Source organism: Hippocampus guttulatus, chromosome 15 (assembly GCF_054856545.1).
Source record: "Hippocampus guttulatus isolate MCC_2025c chromosome 15, RoL_Hgut_1.0, whole genome shotgun sequence".
NCBI classification, from domain to species: domain Eukaryota; kingdom Metazoa; phylum Chordata; class Actinopteri; order Syngnathiformes; family Syngnathidae; genus Hippocampus; species Hippocampus guttulatus.
In genome coordinates, this window is record NC_141275.1 from 15,456,886 (window position 1) to 15,479,246 (window position 22,361).

The 22,361-nt window shown below is 42.3% G+C and overlaps 1 protein-coding gene across 4 annotated transcripts; it reads left to right on the forward strand.

Annotated features, from left to right (window-relative positions):
- Window positions 1–213: 213 nt before the first annotated feature.
- On the forward strand, window positions 214–20,696 carry klf5l (Kruppel like factor 5 like). Of its 4 annotated transcripts, none has more exons than XM_086130737.1 (5): window positions 214–5,459; window positions 5,553–5,709; window positions 12,889–13,783; window positions 14,619–14,678; window positions 19,344–20,696. In XM_086130737.1, exons 2-5 carry the CDS (start codon window positions 5,566–5,568, stop codon window positions 19,520–19,522), a joined length of 1,278 nt encoding a protein of 425 aa, XP_085986863.1. In that variant the 5' UTR covers window positions 214–5,459; window positions 5,553–5,565; the 3' UTR covers window positions 19,523–20,696. The 4 variants fall into 4 exon arrangements, with proteins under 4 accessions (XP_085986863.1, XP_085986865.1, XP_085986864.1 ...); XM_086130738.1 differs by having other exon boundaries at window positions 215–5,459; window positions 5,573–5,709; XM_086130739.1 differs by lacking the exon at window positions 5,553–5,709.
- Window positions 20,697–22,361: the final 1,665 nt, after the last annotated feature.

Genomic DNA, 22,361 nt, shown 5'->3' on the forward strand with positions numbered 1-22,361 from the left:
GCACATTGTGAAGTGTGACTCAGCCCGCGCACGGACTCATGGCAACCTGTCGAATAAAAGAACTCGGCTCGTCTCTTGACGTCTTGGTGGACGTCAGCGGCCGCCTGGTGGTGCCGCGGAACTTGAAAACCCATGGCGAATGTCGACCTCTTCCAAACAACAGAGAAGGTTTCGGGGGGGGGGGGGCATTGGTTTTGCGCTTTGTACGTAAATATTTCAAAAGGTCTGTCAAAAGAATGGTCTGGATCAGAAGTGATATCATCTGCGGTCGAAGATCCAAGGGCTCGGGTCCCTGGGCTTCAATTCATGGTTCGCGGTCTGTGATGTGAAGTGTCGATGGTCCGTAGTGGGTGGTCAGTGGTCTGTGAACATGGTCTCTGGTCTATGGTCTTTGATTCGTATGATCTTGATTTCTCTATACTATTTATGATCTGCATCTGATGATCATCGAAGCGGCGTGGCTTAGCTGCTTGAGCGATTCGACCGATTCGCCCACTGAGACTGAAATGCCGCTTGTGATGCAACAGGACGAAGTGATCCACTTGGAATAAAGTTCATGTTGCGTCTGTTCAGACACGTCGGACGGATGCATGCCAATCATCATCTTCTGATGTGGGCCAACCTTGAGTAACACACCATTGTGGAGGAAGTTGGTTTTGTGTCATCGAGTGGATGACGATCACTCTTTCGGATCACGTACTTGATCAAGGAAGTAAAAAGAAATTGGGCTTATCTCCTGCCATTGTGACAGGGAAAACTATGATTCATACAATTTATTTCATTTCGGAGGATTCAGAAGCAAAATAGTCCCAAAAAAAAGTGAAGAACTTCAGCTTTCAACACGGCTATCAATTTGGGGTATTGAGGGCGACGCGAAATTGCCCGGCATTTTTATTCTTCCTCCGGATGATATGAGTGGAACGTGGCACCAAAATGAGCAACTCCGTCATCGTCGCCTACTTGGGAGTTTTGCTGTCTGACTGGCGTAGACAGCGTTCGCTCTTTTATAATTCATGACCGCTAATTCATCACATGACAGCAAGGCCCGAGGTAATCGGCCCGGCCGACACGCTGGAACGTATAATGTGTCGCTAGCCCCGCAGCGCGTGTGCCAAGACGACATGAAGGCCAACAAGTGTTGAGAAGACGTGCGCAAATCATATCGAGTTCCAGTGGATGCCGCATCGGTTTACCGGCGCATTGTTGACACGCCGAGTGTAAGGTGGGGTTACGCGACACGGAACACGACGCTGGCAGATCACACGCATTGGTCGGCGCATTCCCAATGGGAATTTTGCGAACCCCTGTTTCCAAGGGGGGGGGGGGTTCAGATGGTGGACTAATTGATTTTACTTCAATGTCGATTTTTTTTTCAGTTGAAATTAATGTAATTATTGAGCTATTTGCTCATTTGTTCATGTGTTTATTGAATTGATTCATGTGTTATTTTATTTTTATATTTGTTGATCATTTATTTTGAAATATTTTGATTGAAATTCATAAACCATATTTAATTTTATTTCCTTAAATTTATGTTAATTAATTGTACCGATTGATTCAAAATGAACTATTTCATTTCGTGAGTGTGTTTGGCGCATTTCTTTCCCACTTTGGGGCCTTTGAAATTGGACATACAGTATATGTATGGATTCAAATTTTGAGAGTCTGACTTTTGACGATTGATTTTGCAGTAGATCGGTGCGCCACTTGATCCAGCTGTATTGAAAGTGAAACCTCAGACCCATTTACGATCTAAACTTTTTTGGGTGTGAGCCCATGGTTTTCCTCATGATTTTGGAGTTTGTCCGTATTTTGTTCGGATGGAGAGGCGCTTTGGGGCACAAATGGTTATGCCCCACAAATTCTACTTGGGCAACAAGAGAATGTTAGCTTGCGAAAACCGACTTTTATTATTATTTTTATTATTATTCACCAGGAAATGTTCTGAGGCAAAGAATGTGTACATAGATGGCCACAGTGAAGCGTGACTCATGGCAACATGATAGGACAGGCAATTTTCATCTTAGGCTGCCGTTAGAAGAGGTGGCGGCGGGCCTCTTGGTCGACCAGTTGCTAGTCTGCCATGTTTACCTTGTCAAAGTGCCGTCATCTCCGAAGGAATTCCAGGGACTTCCCTACGCCCATATATGGTCACGGAATATCGGTGATGGTGAAATACACCATCTTTGCTTCTTGTCTTGTCACACACATATCAGTTGTGCATTTTTTTTTTTTACCCTGACTTACTTTGACTATAATTGACATAATCAGCAGGTTTTTCCCGTCATATTTGGCGTGTTGTGCAATGTATCGGCGACAGGGTATGTACAACCCTGACGTAGAGTCATAAAGTGTATTAGTTCCCCTAACTGATAAGAAAATTCTGCTCTTAATGTTAATGATTTCTTAAAACCTTTCAGTTTTGACGGTTTACATGTACACTTGTAAATGTCATGGGAGGGAATAGAGTTTTATTGCTACTTTTGCTTTTGTATTTTGTCCTATATATTTATATACAGTATAAATCATTTGACATTTTTTTCTTAATGTGCAAGATTATTATTATTTTTTTGTAACTTTGATCTTCTCGACGCTATTGACAGGCTGTAAAATATCTGACGGTGGCTATAAAACCATAACGGCAGTGATTCGGTGCTGCGTCACGTCTGAAAGAATTTCCCCGTTTTTTTTTTTTTTTTTGTGACAGGAAGTACCTTGGCATAGGATTGTACAATACAGAATGACTTTGCAACAAACCTGATGATGTCCACTGTCTGGTTAATATCAAAATATCACTCAAAACATTTTCCGCTCTGTGAGTGTCTTTTTGGGGTTTTTTTTCCCTTGAGCGTGACAAAGCCTCATCGAAGCGGATCGATGCCTCAGATGTGGCCTTGAAGAAAGGCAAACAGGCAGCGTCATTCCTGAGAACAATCGCAGACTGTTCACCGGTTCCGCCCTCAGTCAAGAAGAGGCCAGGCGACCAATAATAGGCCGGGCGACCAATCGTGGTGCTCGTCTTCACACCCACTGACACACAAATGCTAATGTGTAAATTTTTAATAATTAGGCTTTAAATCCGTCGCATTGTTGTTAATTGGCACACGACAGCATGGTTTTATTTTACAGATAATGCAATAACGGTATGTTTGCAGCAGGAGGTTAACATTTTTGTTAATTATTGATGAAAAATATTCATAATTATTTTTAAGGATGGTAACTGGGCCTCTTGTCCGTAGATTAGCGTTTTGGTTAGCGAGCTAACAACAAACCGTTACTTGGATTTTTAAAGACCACGTAGCTTTATCTGGGGTGAGTGGCTAAGCCTCATGTTGATAGCATGCCATTAGCATTTTGGAGAATGCATTCGCAACCACATGCTGTTGTTTTTGCTTTCTCGCTGCCTGCCACACAGCTTTATCCAAGGATAGTAACTTGGCCCTCACATTCGCAGCGTGATGTTAGCATTTTGGCGACTCAGTTAAAAACGGCATACTGTCATTAGAGTCAGTGAGAGCCAACACAAATGAACACCTACTCTTGTATGTTTAAAAAAAAAACTACCGGTTCTCGAATATTAGCTCATGAGCCAAAATGCTAACACACTGATTACTGTCTGTGTCCTCAAACTCACTGAAGGGCGTTAGCCAAAGCTATGCTTTGATGGGTCCTCATTAAGAAAAGGTCGCTGTTATGGAGGAATGTGACTATTCCGGTTGTCTTCTTGTGGATATTTTGAAGTTGCCGCTTTGGTCAAAACAGACTAAATATGTAATCACTCCCCTTTTTTTTTTTTCCACTGGAAATCTTGACACGGGTTCAGACCTGTAGGAAAAAGTTGTTCGGGTCATGCTAATTTTGAGCAACAAATGCTAACTGGTATCCAAGGTGTTGTTCCATGTTGACGCGAATCCACGGAAGCATTTTTTTCCCCAACAGAAACCCTAGTCCTATTATGTGTCATTTGACAGCAATTAAATGAAAATTAAAAGGGCGATGGGATCCTCCCAGTGTTATTAACGTGCGTTTAGATTAGCGTTTAGAATGCATTTTCCAGTTTTTTTACATTTATTTTATTTTTTACGCAAAGCAAACCTCCCAGTGTTATTAACGTGCGTTTAGATTAGCGTTTAGAATGCATTTTCCAGTTTTTTTACATTTATTTTATTTTTTACGCAAAGCAAAGTGGTAGACAAGAACAGCAAAGTTCAGGCTCTGAGAAAAAAAAAAACAATTGTACTGCATCCCAAACAATAACATTGGGTGGGCTTTTAAGTGGTACTTTTTTTCACTGTCATTTTTAAAAAAAATTTTTTTACAATGTATAACTTGTGGTATTGTCAAGAAGAGGACTTGTATTTCTGATCCTTCACTTCATTTTGTTGTTAGCACACAGAAGTAGATCCAGATTCCCATCTCTTGTCTTCTGTATGTCCCATTGTGTTCAGAGTAAGATATTGAGATATTACATAACTGAAAGATCTTGCATTACAGCCAAGAGCAAAACTTTTTTGGAATTTGATGTTAAAATGTCAGTCATGTTCAGATGTTCCTCGATACATTCTTACGTTTGGCTGTCACGTCTGACGTTAAAATAAGTGTGTTTTTGACATGTAATTAATCAAAGTGAAATACATATTCATAAAATTAACACCACATTCTCCAGTATCGGGACTCCGTGTTGGTGAGTACTCGAGTGTAAGGACTTTTACTCCTACTTGGTTGTAAAAAGGTAGTATCGGCGCATTTTTTTCTTTTTCTTTTTTACCTTTTTGAAATAAATTAGTGTGTAGCTACTTGGACCATAAAATATTTTTGTTTTTAAATTTTTGAAAATTATTTACTATATAATTTGTTTTTTTTATTTATTTTGTTTCTTTACACTTTGTAACCGTTTTTAAGTGTTCATAATATTCATTTGTATACAAATCATAACAAATAAGTAGGAAATTATTGTTATAGTTTTTTCATAGTGTATCACTTTTACATACAGGAAATGTACAACTTTAAACTTTATATTAAATTTTATTTTGAATTAACATTAAAAAAAACTCTTGCTCTTCTTGCAAATGAAAACATTCCATATTTTGGATTTATTACCAGAAGTACAAACCGTGCAGTTGTTGTCATCATCTTATTTTACCCTGCAGCAAGAGGGAACTAATGTGACTTTTTTTATGTGTGTGCAGACTCAAAAAAATGGGTTGTGAAAAATGAAAATGAAAATATGTTTTATGAGTGTGTTTCAGACTAGCAAATCTGTGCCATTTGGGACACTTCTCTTCCTGCTGACGCTCAGGTGAGTCCCGCCCACCTCCTCGGAGTCGATTGGCCGGCTCGGCTCCTTCCCGCTTCTGATTGGTAGTTTGACTCAATACTTGAGCTCAGGTAAACGGTAGCAGGTAAGAACAGCGCGGAAGACTTTGCTGGACTTACTGTGTCACTGCTTTCAAGCTGCGGTAAATATAACTATCCCCTGCCCCACCCCCACCCCCCAAAAAACGATATACATACACATATATGTGTTTTTAAAAGACGAATTTCACCTAAAGGGAACGTTTTGAAATGGCAGCGAGCGTAGGGCCGGTCATGAATCCGCCGCAAGGGAGCGACGAGCGGGTGGTTTTCACGCAGCTAAAGCCGGTGAGGATGTCCGGAGCAGCGGAGGGTGCCGAGGACTCATCCGTGTTTGAGGACGTTAAGCCCGGGGTGAGAGTCTTCGCCGACCCGCCGACGTGAACCGGAGCTCCGGCTCCCCGCTCCGTGTGTTTACTCTCAATCAACTCCGTGTTGTATGCTCGCTCACCTGTGCGGGTTAAAGTCCTGCTTGACACCTGACGGCGTTAAAAACTATTAGAAGTGCTGACGTGTTGGAATTAAACACACTATGAACGTTTTCAGTGTGGGATGTTGGAACGGTGTGTTAGTCATGTGATCACGTGATTGCTAGTTGACTTATGCAAAATAAAATAAAATAAATGTTGCCTGTGGAATTTGCAAGGCATGATCTTGACACAAATCTGACAAGCGACTGTGTTTAAGTTGAACTCGGCGTTTGCTATTTGCTACTTAACAGTTCCGGACCGCTAAAGCGGAGGCTTCAACTCACGCCAAAGTTACGCCTGCTGGCGGCGTTGTTGTTGGTGGTGCTGCTGCAAATGCTCTCCTTACTTAACTGCAGCCGGGCGGGAGTAAACTGCAAAGGACGTACGAAACCTGATGTGAAAGATTAATATTTTAAAGACACGGATTGCCGCGAAAGGACTTTTTATTTATTTATTTATTTATTTTACTAATCGTCGAGACACAAGATGCTCCAGAAGACGACGATGAACTTTGTTATAAAAACACGTCACTCTAATTGCTGTAAAAGATGTCGATGTTAACTGTTGCGAAAATAACTTAAAGTTGACGTAAAAGAGACAGAGGCAAATTGTGAAAAGAAGTCAAAGGTCATTTTAATTGTTGTGGAAAACCCCCCGCATAATTGCTGTAAAAGACGTCAAAGCTGATTGTCATGAAAGATTTTGTTGCTGCAAATTATCGGCGTGAATAAGTGTCAAATGCCAGTGATGCTCATTTAAAAAATAGATGCTAAGTGTTGTAATAGACATTGACACAAATTGTTCTTAAAAGACGCAAATTGTTGTGAAACGCGGTCATGTTAATTGCCATTAAAAAAAAAAAGACGTCAACTCGTAAAAGAATATCGTAAAAGACATCAATACAAAGTGTTGTAGGAGCCAACTGTCGTAAAAGACACTGATGCTACTTGTTGAAAGATGCTAATAGCCGTCAAGCACGCGTATGCTAAATGTTAAGGCATCAATGCTAATTATCCACCCATCCATTTTCGGAACCTCTTTATCCTCGCAAAGGTGCGCGATCCCCCTCCCAGCTGTCTTTGGGCAGTGGGCGGTTGCCAGCCAATCACAGGGCACACAGAGACCAACAACCATTCTTAATTGTTGCAATAGAATTCATCACTATGTTGTAAATAAATTGTTCAGGAGACGTGAAAGAGTGGACACAAATTGCCGTTAAGGTGATGACGCAGGTTGCAGTTGATGACAATAAAGTGTCAAGAGACATCAATGCTAACCGTTAATGGGTGATAATTGCTTTAAAATGTAAAGGCAAGCCGTCGCGAAGCAAGTCGATGCTAACTGTCGTAAAAAGACGGCGACGCTAATTGTTCGGACGCCAAGTGCGGTTCGAGACGCTTACACTAATTGTTCTGATGCTGATTGGCTTGAAAGACGTCAAAGGGTGGATTGTTGTAAAGGTCGACGCTAATGATGAAACTATTGGTCTGAGGAAAAAGTACAACTGATGCTGAAAAAAACTAAGTAGAATTAGATTAAATGAAAAAAAAATGCTTTTAATGAAATTAAAATATAGAAAAATGACACAAATGTACAAAATTATATTTCATGTCAACAAATTAAATTTAATTCAATTTTAAGATGGATGTTTTGTTTTTGTTTTTTTTGATTCGGGCGACCGTACTGTCGAGGCAAACATATTCACTGGTTTGCGTGAAAGCACTTTTCATGATATTTCCCTATTAGAAATCATATATTACGAGATATGATGTACATTTGTGGTTAGAATTTCAAAGGTTTTTCAAATTTGCACAGAGGAGTGGATTAAAAGCCCCTGTCAGGTCATTTCTTGAACCGCGTGCCTCATGTCGCTCACCTCTTCAACTATAAATGCTAACCATTAGCCACCTTGTTTTTTTGGAGGGGAGGGGGGGGTTGTCCATATTCCGTCTTAATTTTCAGACCATTTTTTTGTCGTTTCTTGTCTTTTCTTTGTTGTTTGAAGCGAGCGTCTGTGCCGTGACAGCAGTATGCGGTCCGACCTGTCTGAGCAGGGCCCACATCTCCATAAGCCGCCTCGGGGCACCGCCGTCAAAGGCCCACCGCCATGAGAAAGTCAAGCAGCGGGCGGGGGGGGGGGGAGGAGGGGTTTTTTTGAAGTGGGAGGGTCGTACGGATTTACCTGTCACATGTGCTCGCTTTTGTTTCGCCGCGTCGTCCTTTTATTTGCGTCTCGGAGTGAACTCTGATCTCTTCGCCTCGAGATCCTCTAAGTTTGTTTTTTACATTTGTTACGCACACTTCATTTGTATTTCACTTTTAAGCAAAGCGCATATGCTTGTCATCTTTTAGGACTGTTTGTTCTCAAACATTTATTCAGGACTGTGACTGCCTGGTGTTAAACGTCACATTTTCCCGATGCACAGGCGTCGTGCCGCCTCTGTTACTACCTCAGAAGATGGGAAAATGCCAGGTCGACGTGGTTCGCCGCATTCCGAAGCCGGCGGCTCCGCGGGTTGACTTCCAACCTCCGTTCCGTGTTGGTGCCTGCTGCAAAAGAACGTCAACAACGAGAAGAAAAAAAAAGAGAGAAAAAGAAAATTGGCTTTTGCAGGAAGCGTGACAGGGGGTACAAGCTGTATTACATGCAAATTACAGCTCTGATGCTGCCTCAGAAGGCGGAGTCACACTTCAAATCCCTGTTCTGTATCGGTGTGCCAGCTTTTAGAGACGGTGTGAAAGGGGTCGAAGCACATTTCAGTAGCCTAATGTGGCTTTGATGAAGACGTCCCATGGCGGCATGAATGCTTTGCGTGTCCCGCCAGTCGTAACCGCGAAATGAGTAACCCATATGAAAGCCCTCACCGGATTCTTTAGCCGTGATATCGGCGGCCGTAAGACGACGGGGCCCGTTACACAGTAACCTGACGGTCACGCCTAATGAGCCCTCGCAGATCAATATTCAGATACGGCTCACCTACGTTTGGTGAGTGGGGGTTTATTCGAATTGCGCCGGCCTTCGACGAACCATTTGACCTCCTCGGCAACGTGCACGGAGGATTTGCATGTACGCAAAGCAGCCACGCAGGATTCCCCTGCACACCCGCATCCTTAAAAAAGGAAAGTGGAGTACCACCGGTGACCACCGCCAGCCGGTGGCGCTGTTTAAAAAAAAAAAAGATTGTAACATGCTTTCTCTTGACTCGGGATTCATTTTTTTAAAATTCACATATGAAATAACTGTACTGTTTTTAAAATAACTCCTGTAAGTCCATCCAGACGATTCGCCCTGTCCTTTTTCTCATGTTCTACGTAACGACAAGCTTCCGAAATGAGCGATTCATCCTTACAGCTTAAAGCAATGTCGGGAGTTTCCGAATTTGTGCAATTTATCATGCGTTCAATCACTTCAAGCGTTCGCTTCAATGATCAAAACGCGAAATAATTTTGCCGTTAGCTAAGGTCAGACGCATTTTTTATTTTTATTTTTTTAATGAAGAAAAAAATGCACTAAACTTGAGTCATTCTCTGTTTGCTTTTGTTGTTAACTCATGTCGTGATTACCCATCACGCATGGTTGCGCGTGTGTACGAAACACTGCCCGCAGACTACTCTCTGCTTAAGCAGCTTAACTTTTTGTTTTGACTGTGAAAAATCTCGCCGTCTTTCGGTTTCGAACGCTAGCTTGGTCTTCAGGTGATAAGAGACTGAGCTCTGCAAGTGGCCGTACAAATCTGCAACATACAGTACAAGGAAAGTTGAAAATAATCCAAACAATTCAGTTGATCTAAATTGGGTCAATAGCGAGTTTTATGATCCCGAGTTTTTTGTGGTTACTTATTCAAATTAGCACGTTAAGCTAACGCATTGATGATGGCTCTTGCTCAAGTTTAGCGCAGTGTGGTAAATTGGTGCAATAAAGTAAAAAAAAAAAAAAAAAGAAGTGATGGGTTTCGGCCGCAAACTTAACGCCAAACCCTCGAGCATCTCAAATTATTAACATGTGTAGCTAGCACATTTGGAAGGTGGCTCAAGAGGTCCTAAAATATTATTACCAGGTCACCATTTTCCATTTTAGCAAAGCAATTTTCACGATGCTTAAGTAGTATTTGTTTGTTTTTTGTGAAATGCCAACACAAAGATAAGAACGTAAATACTCAATAATCATCCAAAATAAGACTCTCGACAAGGGAAGGTCATAAATCATCATCAGGTTGCGCTTTTTTGTTGTTGTCTTTTTCAGCATAAGTTTCCTGGATGCTTTCGTCACCCTTATCTTGGATTTGAGTGCGAATACAAGGAAGTGAATGTAACTTATTTTTTAGAACAAGACTTGCTTTCCCTCGCTTCACGAGGAGGTCATAAAAATTTACCCAGTCAAGGTTTTCTATATTAGCCAACCCGTTTCCTGGAAGCTTGAGTCATGTTCATTTTGGAGTTAAATCGAAAGAACGGGAATTATATTAAGTCAAAACAAGTCTTGTTATAGCTCACCGCGTCAGGTCATAAAATAGCAGGACATTCTCAAAGGTTTTGATGCTGACATGAAATTCTGATCCGGCATTCAACAAGACCAGACAAGGTGCCATTTTAATGAAAGAAATAAAAGGTGTTTTCCTCCGTTTGAATAGCTCTTAATCCCGACTTGTTGTTGTATGAAGCAAAACATCAATCCTTCCACAAAACGACGCACATGCTACTCAGACAACAAACACAGAGTTCCCTCCGCACGGGTGTGTCGCTGGAAGCCAACGCACTCAGCCAAGCCAAAAAAACAAAGGCCGGAGGCATGCGAACCATGCAGTGAAATGTAAACTCTGTCAAGTAAAAATAGACACATGGAAGCAAAAGAAGGCCTGGAAAAAAAACATAATGACCAAAGAAGAACAACAGTTTTGCAAAAACAAAAAAATCATGTTTGGAATGAAGATGAGCAACTCACGAGGAAGCGAATCTGACCGAGACATCGAAAAAAAAATTCTCACTCTTTTGATGAAAGTCTGCTTGTTCATATCTTGCCTTTTGTTTATCCCCATTCATAGTATCCGTAGCGTGCTGATCTCACGTAATTTGAAACATAACATTTGACTACAGTCACCTTGAGGGGGGATGTTTGGCTGAGTGCTAACACAGATTGTTGGCAATCTTAGCTCAACTTTGTGTAGCTTTGCACCAGTGTCATGAATCAGTGAGATAAGGCCAACTACTTTTCATCTTGGTAGGAAAATAAATACATCTTGTGCGAGCCAGTGGCTAACTCTCAAGCGTGTCAGATTTATTCGCATGGTTAACTCGTCCATCGTGGAAAACGGCTGCTGCTCAAGATTAGCTCAAGTGTTGTACGGCTCTACGATCATGCTAACATGTTAAGTTGTTCCAAAAATAAAAGGACAGGTGGTTTTGCCAGTGTTCTAGCTAATGGCTAGCGTGTGAGCATCTCAAGTTAGCATGCTTGGCTAACACATCACATAGGGTAACGGTTTCAGTTGAAAAACACGCCATGTCGGCAAGGTGATACTTGGCTTTGCTTCGTGTCAAGCTATCGACGAATCCTCGAACATCTCATATTTTTAGCATGCTTAGCTAACACCTCATGTAAAGTCAGCGCAACTTTGCATGGCAATGATGTACTAAAGATACTTTGATAGACTTGAGGTTCAAACTAAAGGTTAACCCTCAAACAGGTCAGATTATCAGCAGGTTTAGCTAACACCGTGTAGTCAAAACGGTTCAAATGTTTCGTGCAGCTCATCGTTTTGATCTGAGGTTATTGAAGTCATCAAGCATGACAGTCAAGAATGTTTTGGATGAACAGAGTAGCCAATGACCTGCGGTCTAAGCGCAAGAAAACAAAACCCATCTCGGTATGGTTTGAACAATGTCTCCAGGCATCCAGTCGGTTAATAATTGGAGAAGGCGCTCGACTTATCCCGCTTTGAATCCTGGCGTCCGATGATAACAAAACAGTAAGAGTCGCTTATCAGCTCCGGATTCGACTTTATTGGACGAGAAGGGGAGTTTCCATTCGGTGGGTCCATCTAACAGTTGATCCTTAGGTGACCTCAAGTTCGTTCAGATCAAAGCATTCTGGTTTATAAGGCAGGAACCTCACTGCTATTGTTCTCCATTCAAAACACTGACCTGACGCGGTGTTATCAAGATGCAGGCCTTGTTTGATTTATTTATTTGTTTTTATTACCCTTTCAGCGTGTTTGCAGCTAACTTTGGCCAAATTGTTTGATTCAATCTAGTAAATAACTAGGAATGGAAAAAAAAAAAAGATGTTTTCATTGGTTCCCAAATGGCCCAAAACGGGCCCAATTGAGCCAAAGGGTGCACAGCGTATTATCAATGACAGTTTTTTAAGACCTAAAGTTGCAACCTAGTGCAATCATCATCTTTGGAAAGCATCTTTGAGCTAAAATGGTAGAAAATAAGGAAGCAAAGTCGACACCGAGAGCCAGCATACAGTCCGGCGGGTTAAATTCCTCGCCATTGCGACACAAAATGGCCACATCTGCACATCCGTTGCCCTCTGTGGCTCTGAGGAATGCGAAGGAAGCGGTGGTCATTCGCCTGGCGCCGGCATTTTATGACCTTCCGATGGAGCGAGTGATAACGAAGCTTGTTCTGGATGATTGCGAAGAGCCGGGTGTAATTTGTGAAACGCAACCCCATCAAATAAATTGCACGCGCGACTTATATTTGGTGTCAGAAATGTGAAGAACGAGGGACGCCGCCTTTAACTCATTCACTCCCAAAGACGTTTTTAAACGTCTTTTCAGACTTGGTCCAGAACTGGCTGGTACTGAATGAGTTAATAGCCAATTTTGCGTGCTTCTCTTCTGCATCAATGACACAGGTGTGGAATGGGGGTTCAAAAGTCTACCCGCAAATGTGCGGTTTGCAGAGTTAGCTTTACCATCGCAACCGATCCGGCATTCCACCGTACCAGAGGCGTCATGGATGCAGACATGGAGGACGAAGTTGACAGGGCAGTTTTGAGTCCACCGAGGTCTTGCCCCTTGTTTTTATTCCGATTGTCTGTGACTCGTCCTTGTAGGCGCAGTTGGAGATGGACAAATACCTCCCCCAGATCACCAGCTCGCTGCTGAGTCCTGCCATCGACCTGAGTGACAAGAAGTACAGACGGGAGAGCGCCTCGGTGGTGGATGAGTACTTCTCCGAGGACAAGCCCGGCGCCCCCTACAGCCTCAACATCAACGTTATCCTCCCCAGCTCCTCCCATTTACGCACTGGCCTCTACCGCCACAACTCGAAGACCCTGCCCCCGACGCAGATCAAGACGGAGCCCGGACTGGAGGTGCCCTGCTCCTCCGCCGGCACCCAGGCCTTGCCGGACTTCACCTCGGTGTTCAACGTGCCCCCCGTGGTCAACGGTGTTTTCATCAAGCCGGACCTGAGCTCCAGTGGCGTCTCCCTTTCCAACGGGTCCCAGCAGCAGCAGCAGCAGAGTTTGGACACGGAGCTTCACATAGGGCCGCCGGCCCCCCAGCCGCAGGTCTACCACATGCCAGTCAACAGCACGGCGGATCTCAACATGACTCTGTCCCACTCCGGACCCTCGGCGTCCGGTTCTCGGACCATGCTGAACCTCGGCAACGCCAACGGCTACGTGTTGGCCGAGCACCAGCTGGGGGCGCACCACGGTTACTACTCGGCATCCGGCGCCCAGCACGCGGGCCCCCACAGCCTGCCGCCCTCACCGCCAAACTCGCAACCCGGCAGTCCCGAGGCTCAGGCTGATCTGCTGTGTTTGGCGAGCCAGCCGCCACCTCCGTACCAACAGCACGTGGTGGGTGGGATAAAAGTAACGGGGTTGTCCCCTCACGCCATGCTGATGACGCACGGCCAGGGTGTCCTGACGGGGCCGAAATACAATCGACGGAACAACCCGGAGCTGGAGAAGAGGAGGATTCATTTCTGCGACTATCTAGGTCTTGCGCCTTTCTCAGTTACCCTTTGACACCTCTTTATTACGCTCAGTTTTGCCCAAATGCATTGCCATCCAAAATAATTTGGGGGGGCTTCAAACAAAACACACACAAAAAAGGTTGTTGTTTTTTTCCACAATGTATCTATAATGGCCATCCAATATATGCAGATTTTCACTCTTCCCTATCAAGGTTCACTGGAGCCTGAATTCGGATCTCTCTACCATGAGAGCTAGTTAACCACCTAATTAACTCATTCACTCCCAAAGACGTTTTTAAACGTCTTTTCAGACTTGGTCTAGAATTGGCTGGTACTGAATGAGTTAACATTTATGTGTCAATATATTGAAGTTAGTATGTCAATTAACTAGCTAGCTATCTTGGATCTCTGTGACTAATTAGCTGCCTATCTGTCCAGGTACTGAGCGAGCTACTTTTCTTGGATCTATCTAGTGAAGTGTACCCGATTAAACTGCCTGCGGAGCGGTCTAGCTAGCATCGCGAGACTGTTGTAAAGTCACAGTGCTCAATGATAGATTTTAATTTCATTTGACCATTGAAATGTTTAGCTTTAGCATTTTTCTCAGGGCATTATCTCACCTATTCAACGCTACTAACGAGCTATTTCCTCCTTGGCAGAGGTCTCAAGCACACCGTGTACTCTTCGCCTTTTGAAACGCGGTTAAACACTCTTACATGCAAATTTGTCCACAAAGGTGGCAATTACTTTTGTTGTTGTTTTAAGAAGATGCTCAACTTGTTTTATTTTTTTTTTTGTTAGTTTTTTTTTTGTGCCATCAGCTTGACTCACGCTGTGATTTATTTCTTTTTTTTCCAGGCTGTACAAAAGTTTACACAAAGAGCTCGCATCTGAAGGCGCACCAGAGGACGCACACGGGTAAGAAAAAAAAAAAAGCACCAGATAAGGGCATCAGGAAGTGTGTGTTAATATCCTGGAGTAATAGCAAAAGAATTCACGTCTTTTTTTTTTTTTCCGTCTGTGCCGCGTGTCCGTACCTGCCTGGCGAAAGAGAAAAAGCACTCAGGGGGGTGGGCACGGGAGGAAAGGGAAACGAGGAATTGCCGAGGCTAAAACCAGTTACTCCTGCTCTTTAGGCCTTTTCAGAAGAAGATTAAGGGGGATGGGGGTTGTAGTCATGTGCACGGGAAAGCCGGTTTCGATAGGGTTCTCATCGCCCTCCCTCCTCTCTCTTTTCTTTTTTTTTTTTTTTGTTTGTTTGTTTTTGCACGATGGCAAAAATGTGGCGTTGAAAGAGTGTAAATGTCATAAATAGATAACGCAGACGGGTCCTGTGGGAAAGTTCCCACTGTAAACGGCAGCAGTGAGAAAGTTAAACACAAAACAGAAAACGTAGCTGGAGGTAGCGATGCTAGCGCTTTGAAGAGACACAAAGTCGTTTCAGTATTTAGCCGCCTTATTCGCATTTAGCTATGTACGATATATTTATTTATCCGTCTACATATTTATGGAGGTACATCTGTTAACCTATCAAAGACGACCAGACACTTAATAAGCATTTATCGGCGGTATCTATCTGTGTAGCTAGCCATCTCGTCTCAAAAGTTTGGTCGCTGTAACTCGATCCATCTCTATCACGAAAGTTAGATGGCCCCCATATAAGCTTTTATTTGTTTACATCACTATTGTGATTGTTATGAAGGTAGGTAGCTCGTATCTATCTAGCTAATTGACGACCATTTAGTCCAGAGGCCTCATTCTGGTCAAGAGCCTCTCATCGGCAGGTTTCACTTGCAAAACGGCACTTGTCCCGTCTTGTTTTTTTCCGTTCGGTTGATAGCGATGACTCATGAGCGGAGTATGTTGAACGGCGAGGTCCTTTCTAATGGCTAAATGAAAGAAGAAGCTTGGACGCTGTCGCTCATGTCTGTGCCGCAATATTTGAAGCGATAAATAAATAAATGCCTCGCAGTTTAGAGACACAGCATGTAGTTAGCGAGTCCGCCACTCAGTCGAGGGCTTCTGGGTTCGAATCTCGGGCTGCGTTTTACCATCAAAAAGCAACAGGTGCACTTTTGTCTGCTCCAAGCTGGACAATGTACTTGTTTTCATTGTTGGTTCAATATAAACGATGCAGTCGTTCGACATTTGCTTCTGTTATCGTTGTATGAGATGAGCCAGCTAAGCTTGCTCTTGCCGTATTGCTTTAGAACCATCGCTAACGCTAATTGCCCACTTTTTGCTAACACGTGCTATTTTAGCTTTGCATCTTGTTGTTTTTGTCGACATCAACAAGGTGATCCGAAAGCTTGACGGACTTTGTGACAATGAAGCGAATCGTTCACAAGCGGGGTAGGGGGGGGTGCAACCTTGACAGTGGACTTGTGTGTTTGGACCCCCACCCTCACCCACACTCCAAACCCCCCCAGCCCTCTTTCCAAACACAGGTGAGCTGATAAAGACTTTATGGGCGTCCTGGAGAGGCCTGTTAAGTGTTTGCTCTTTGCCTCAGTAAAAGCGTGCGGAGGTAGTCGTAAAGTGTCACGATTGTGATACAAGATTTGCCTGCAGAGGAATGAAAGAGCCAGAATGGAGGAATGTCCCCCCCCCCCCCCCTTATTTAATTTTTTGGTAGATTTGGTTTTTAGTGTGTAAGTGTGTAAGTCTAAACAAATCATCCCAAATTTTGCTGCATTATATTCTTCCATTCTTCCGGCGGGATAACAGACCAGTTATGGTGGTTGAGAATGAAATCAAATTAATACAGTTAAAAAAAAAAAAGTAAGAGCATTTTCTTTTTTTGGGGCGGGGGGGAGACAATATTCTATCCGTTTTTAGTTCAAATCCTGTTCCATTTGGGTGAGAACACCACACTGGATGTACCAATTTTTGATTTTGACCACATTTTTCACCCCCAATAATGATTCAGCCTGGGTCCCTGTTCCCGAAACGCTAAAGCCCACATTACATTTTTGCGTTGTAGCTTTTGAGCAAAAGTGGATGACATCGGTGTCGGTGCAAATTTCGAATCCCCTCCCCCGAATTGGAAAAGAAACGTCAGTGCTCCTTTTAAAAAGTGCACAAAAAGCCTTTTGTGTGCACCAGAGAGAGTGATGGAGGCTCTTTTGTGGCGTTTTGTGTTGTGGTGTTTGCTGTGTTTTAGAAGACGCTTCCATGCGCAGACATGCTACATTAGTGCGTGCGCGTTGAGTGTTTCAGGTTTCTAATTTGCCACCTGTACAAACAGTTGAGCTTTGAATGCCTTTTAAGGACATTTTGAAGTGCTACTTATACACGGTGAAGTTGTATGAGAAAAATGTTTTTGTCAATGTACATTTTTATTTCTTCAAAACTATTTATAAACTAGAACCCCACAATGAACACAGATTTCAAGTCAATGGAAAAAAAAGTCAATTTTCTGGTCATTGATACTTTTTGTGGTAAAAACATGGCATATTAAAAAAATAATAATATCAAAGCTGACAGAAAATGACGCATTTTTGCTGAAATATACCCTGTCTTAAAACTACTTAAAACTCACAAAAAAGTCCAAATAAACACTTAACTATAAAGAAAACACTATTATAATGCTGCACGGGACCTTGAAGAATTTCAACTAAACATGCCCCGCCCCCAAGTTTTTTACTAGTTTAGAGGACGTACATTTTATGGACCAAGTCCTGCTGATTTCCGTCTCTCGATGTATAAATCATAGCCCGATTACCTCCCCAAAGGCAGCTGACCTTTTTGTTGTCTGATTTAGAAAAGTACGCCAGCCAAGAGTGTTTGTTCAGCACGAGTCGGATTTCAGCCGCCAATTTGCGCACCCTGGAGGATAATAATCCGTGTCAGGCGACCGAGCTTTTGACCAAACACACCTGTGGGCCCCCTCTTGACAATACACACCACCTCATATTTGATTGTTTTGTTATTGTTCCCAAAGGAAACGATGGTAAATTGACGTTAGCGTCAGTTTATTACGGTCACCTGCTGCCTGCTCTTTGGACTTCCCCAGTCGCCGCCATCAACTGCCCATGTCGTGATTGGTTGATTGATTGGTCAATAGCCGTGCGCTAATCTGATCGTCGCCGGCAATGAGCACTTCATGACTCAAAGGTGATAAAATGGGTCACTGGAGGAGGACCTTGTAGTCAGAGGATTCTCAGCCCAGGAAGCCCACTTTGACTTCAGAAAATCACAGTCGATCCCGTTCTGGATAGTTAGCATGCCTGCTAGCTCATTGAGCAACAAGCTCTTGAATAAAATGATCACCATTTAGGATGGTATTGAATTTGCCAGCCCATTTACCAGCTGGAAATCAAATGAACTGATTACATTTTGATAAGTTAGCTCGTAGGTTAGCTGCTAATCGTGCCAACTGGCCAGACTTGTGGAAATTAGCACATTTTGGAACGATTGCATGTTTGCTAACTGTAAGACGAAACTAGTTTTTGACAATGCGGGAAAGTTGTTTTTTGCAAGCGATTAATCGGATCAATGAATCACATTTGTGGAAGTGCACGTGGGCCATCTGTTGATCTGATCAATCGATCGTGTCACACTTTGGTATTTTATTTCAGTCAACTTATCATATTTTAGAAGGTAACAATGTTTCTTTGAGTTTATGAAGTGTTCATATTTTAAGAAGTTAGCGGTTGTTTCAGCTCATCTGCTAGCTGTTTATTGAACTCAATAACCTCTCATTCTGTGAGGTTAGCATGTGTGTTAGCTCATTTTCAGCTACTATTTGGATAAAGTGTCACGTTTCAAAAAAGTCAGCCTGTTTGCTCACTGCCCAAATCAAGATTGTCACACACCTGAATTAATATCTAATTTTCTGATCTTCTTTGGAGTTTTTATGTTTTCTCTCTTCCTGCTTTTTAATCTTTTGTGTTCCTTGTGGCATGTTTGCATAGGAGACCATTCAACATTCTTTTTTTTTTTTTTACTCAGTCTTTGTTGATGATTAGCTGGCACTTTGGCAGTCGCACATTTAAAATGTCAAACATTTGGGTGTGGTTCATATCACGTCTGCTTAGATTGAGCCCAGCTCATTATTTTTCACCTTTCGTTCTTTTTCTTTTTTTAAATTTTTGTTTAATCAGAAAAGAAACCGATTAATGTCCTGCTCTTAAACTTTTCTTGGCAACTAGAAGTTTCCTGTTTCATTCACTAAATGTAGTGATTGTATTTAATTTTATTTTTTTTTAATGGGTGACTTAGCATGTTTTGTCGCAGCTATTTGGATAACGTATTCACATTTTGTGGACTTCGTATGTTTGGTAGCTTTTAACAGACAGAAGTGGCGGTTTGCCGCCATCTTGTAGCATCTCCTTGCCAAGGAACTAGTAAATTCCGGAGATTAATTCAGAGAAAAGTAGTGCTTCCTTGTGGCATGATGGCGCAAATGAACTATATTTAAGTGAGTTGAAGAGTAGTGGTAGTGCTTTGCCACTCTCTCGTAGTATCTCGGGCAAACACTTTTTCCATCGAACACGCATGCAATCTATTTCAGTTGTTTTTGCTGCTGCCGCTGTGGTTGTTTTTCTGAAGTTGACTGAGCTGCCGTGTTGTGGTTGTCAGGCGAGAAACCGTACCGCTGCACGTGGGACAGCTGCGACTGGCGCTTCGCCCGCTCCGACGAGCTGACCCGACACTACCGCAAACACACGGGCGCCAAACCCTTCAAGTGCGTGGCCTGCAGCCGCTGCTTCTCGCGCTCGGACCACCTGGCCCTGCACATGAAGCGCCACCAGAACTGAGAAAGCGCCGGGGATCCTCCGCAGGAAGTGCGGACAAGGCGGAACATTTTCACTGTGTTTTTCTTCTCTGGGTTCTCCAAACCACAAAACACTTTTCCGCAAGATGTGGTCAAAATGTTTGCCGCTTTGCAAATTACGGGGGGGAAAAAAAAAAGAAAAAAAAAGTTAAGCACGTGGCTGATGGAGTGCAAAAATCTCAGATTCTTATCCCAAAAAATTCATGGTCTTTGTCCGAATTGTTCGGGTCTGGTATTGCACATGCTGCAACATTCCTCAAACGTTTCTCAAAATCTGTTATGTTACAAAACGTATGTTATGTTTTTAACTTAAATGAGGAGAAAAAAAAAAAGGAATCTTCCTTGGTGGAGCGAATCAAGCAATTTGCTTTTTGTATTCCTCTATATTGTAAAGTGGCTATCAACTATTTTTTTTGTGGCTTTTTTTTAAACATTTTAACATTCCGTCTTCTCTAATTCTTCCTCTCGTGAGAAATGTCCGTACTTTCCGAGGAACAGGTGGACGCCCCCGCCCCCGCTTTCATGTAAATAATGTTTATATATCTATTGTGCATATGTGTCTGCAAGGAAAGGACAAAAAAACAATGAATGTATCTAGATTTGTACTTGATGTTTTTTTTTCTCTCCACGTTTTGTTCATACAAGTAGAAACTTCCCTTAAGTGCGTCATTATAGTAACATAAAATGGGACCTAGTCATGGACTGGTTCTGCCTGTTCTGGCGCTCACAGGGCTCAAGTCGTTAGCTGTTAGCTGATGTTTGTGTCGGTTGCTTCCATGGCAACCAAGTAGTGTAGGCAACGATTTTACGATGTCATTTTAAAAGATCATTTTTAAAATTTTGTTTTCGGGCCCGCCATTCATCGACGTGGTGAAATTGTCTTTTATTTCAATGCTAAAATTACATTTTTTTTTTCCTCATGGCTTTGCAAGGATTCAAGTTCTCCAAGCGCGGCGTGTATATAAACCAACAAAAAGTGTCATATGAATTATTTTCAATGCTCTTGTAAATATTTCTTTGCTTTTTACGACGTCTCATCAGGATTTTAATGTCGAATTGGATTTTTTTGTCAAAAGCCTCAGTGGAGTTTTTGGTTTTTGTTTTTCTTTTGTCAAAAATTTTTGCAATGAGATAATTAAAAAATTGATAACGTGTGACTTTCTTGTGTTTTGTTAAGTTGGGTCAACGATTCACGTTGGAAATAATGGTTAGCTTAAATCCATTAAAATAAGCCTGTTATGAATGTTATTCACCTGGCATCGCTACCCAACAAAGCACATGTATCTCCACATTTTTAACTGTTTCTTCTTTCATCTGAAAATTGTATGTTTTTTGTTTCTCCAAAAACCCCAACTTATTAATTAAAACGTAAAGTCTTTTAAGAGGTCAGTAGCTGGTAGATATACAGTATTTAGCACAATATCACTCTTAAACCTCAGATGTTTTTTGTTTTCATGTGGAAAACAAAATTGATATATATTTTTTATTATAAGGGGCATTATAATTAAAAAAAAATTTTAATGTAAAAAAACATATTTTGGAAAAATGGTTTGTGTCACAAATGTCACAAAGATCATTTACAATTCCGCTGGAACCTCGAGTTACAAATGCTCCTCTTGGTGTACGATTTGAGTTATGTGCAACATTTTCAAAGAAAAATGACCTATTTTCGTAAAGACGGAAGCTGTTACATATGTAGATGCAGTAACACTTCCGCATACATCATCATCCAATCACAAATCGCTGCGGTGTTTGTGATTTCCGAGGAGCATATCGTTTTTATTTTAAAAAAAAAACGATTTGCTGTATGTATGTTAAAGATGTTAATTTGATTGCCTGATCTTTGTACAACAAGGAAAATAGCTTTGGTTGCTGTACAGGAGGTGGTGGTGGTATTTCTTTTTTCGTGTACTGTACTGGCTTTTTAAAGGAGCGCCCAGTGACGTAACTCTGTACGTAAGGCCGTGGGGTGAAAAGGCGGGTTGTCAAACTGAACACGGAAGTAATTTGGCCAGCTAATGAGCTTTAACTCAAACTTTAATGTGGCCAGTAGTGCGGTCAATAAAGCCCATCTCGGTAGCGTATGAAACCTTAGCATGTTTGTCGCTCACGCCGTTACGCATGTGAACAAAAATAAGCTCCATTTGCGCCAAAGAGTTCGTCCCCTCATCATTAGAATGGCGCTGACGCCCGCTGGATTTTATTTGGACCCACTTGGATTGGATTCTACCCGTTGGCCACATTGCGATGGTTAAGGTAAGCCATTTTCAATGTTAAACTTTATGAGCGTTTTAGGAGTGGACTGGCTGACGGGCCTAAAATCGTAATGACGGAAGCGTGGTTAAAATCACACTGACGGATCATGACAGTTTGGTTGGGCTTGAAATAAATGACGGCTAGATGGGTCGGTCGCTGGAGAGTGACGAATGACTTACCGGCAACATTTACTGACGAGCCCACCACTTCTTCACGTTTGAACATAAAAGTGGTTAAAAGATGATTATTTTTTTGGGTGCAAAATATCAAGATGCATGTTTGATGGAAAGTGGCAATAGGTAAAATTTTGTTGAATGTTGACTTCTTTGGAAGCTGGTGAAAGTTCAGGCGGAACTGAAGAAACAAAAGAACTGGTTCTGGCAATCACAATTGTGGCATAAATAATCATAAGCAAGTAAGCAAAAAGAAATGCAGACGGGGTGGAGTTGCTCTTGTAATTGGACTGTTTGCACTGTCGTGTTTTGAGTGGGATTCGCCTCATCGTGGTCACACGGGGACAACGCCCTCAATTATTATTTTGGTTGCCTTTCTTTTTTTGTCATCAT

Bases quoted from the DNA above. Each gene is read 5' to 3' on its own strand.
- klf5l (XM_086130737.1), top strand. From the start codon at position 5,566: ATGGCAGCGAGCGTAGGGCCGGTCATGAATCCGCCGCAAGGGAGCGAC. The intron at 5,710-12,888 runs GTGAGAGTCTTC...TCGTCCTTGTAG, and splicing joins TTGAGGACGTTAAGCCCGGG to GCGCAGTTGGAGATGGACAA. The intron at 14,679-19,343 runs GTAAGAAAAAAA...TGTGGTTGTCAG, and splicing joins GCACCAGAGGACGCACACGG to GCGAGAAACCGTACCGCTGC.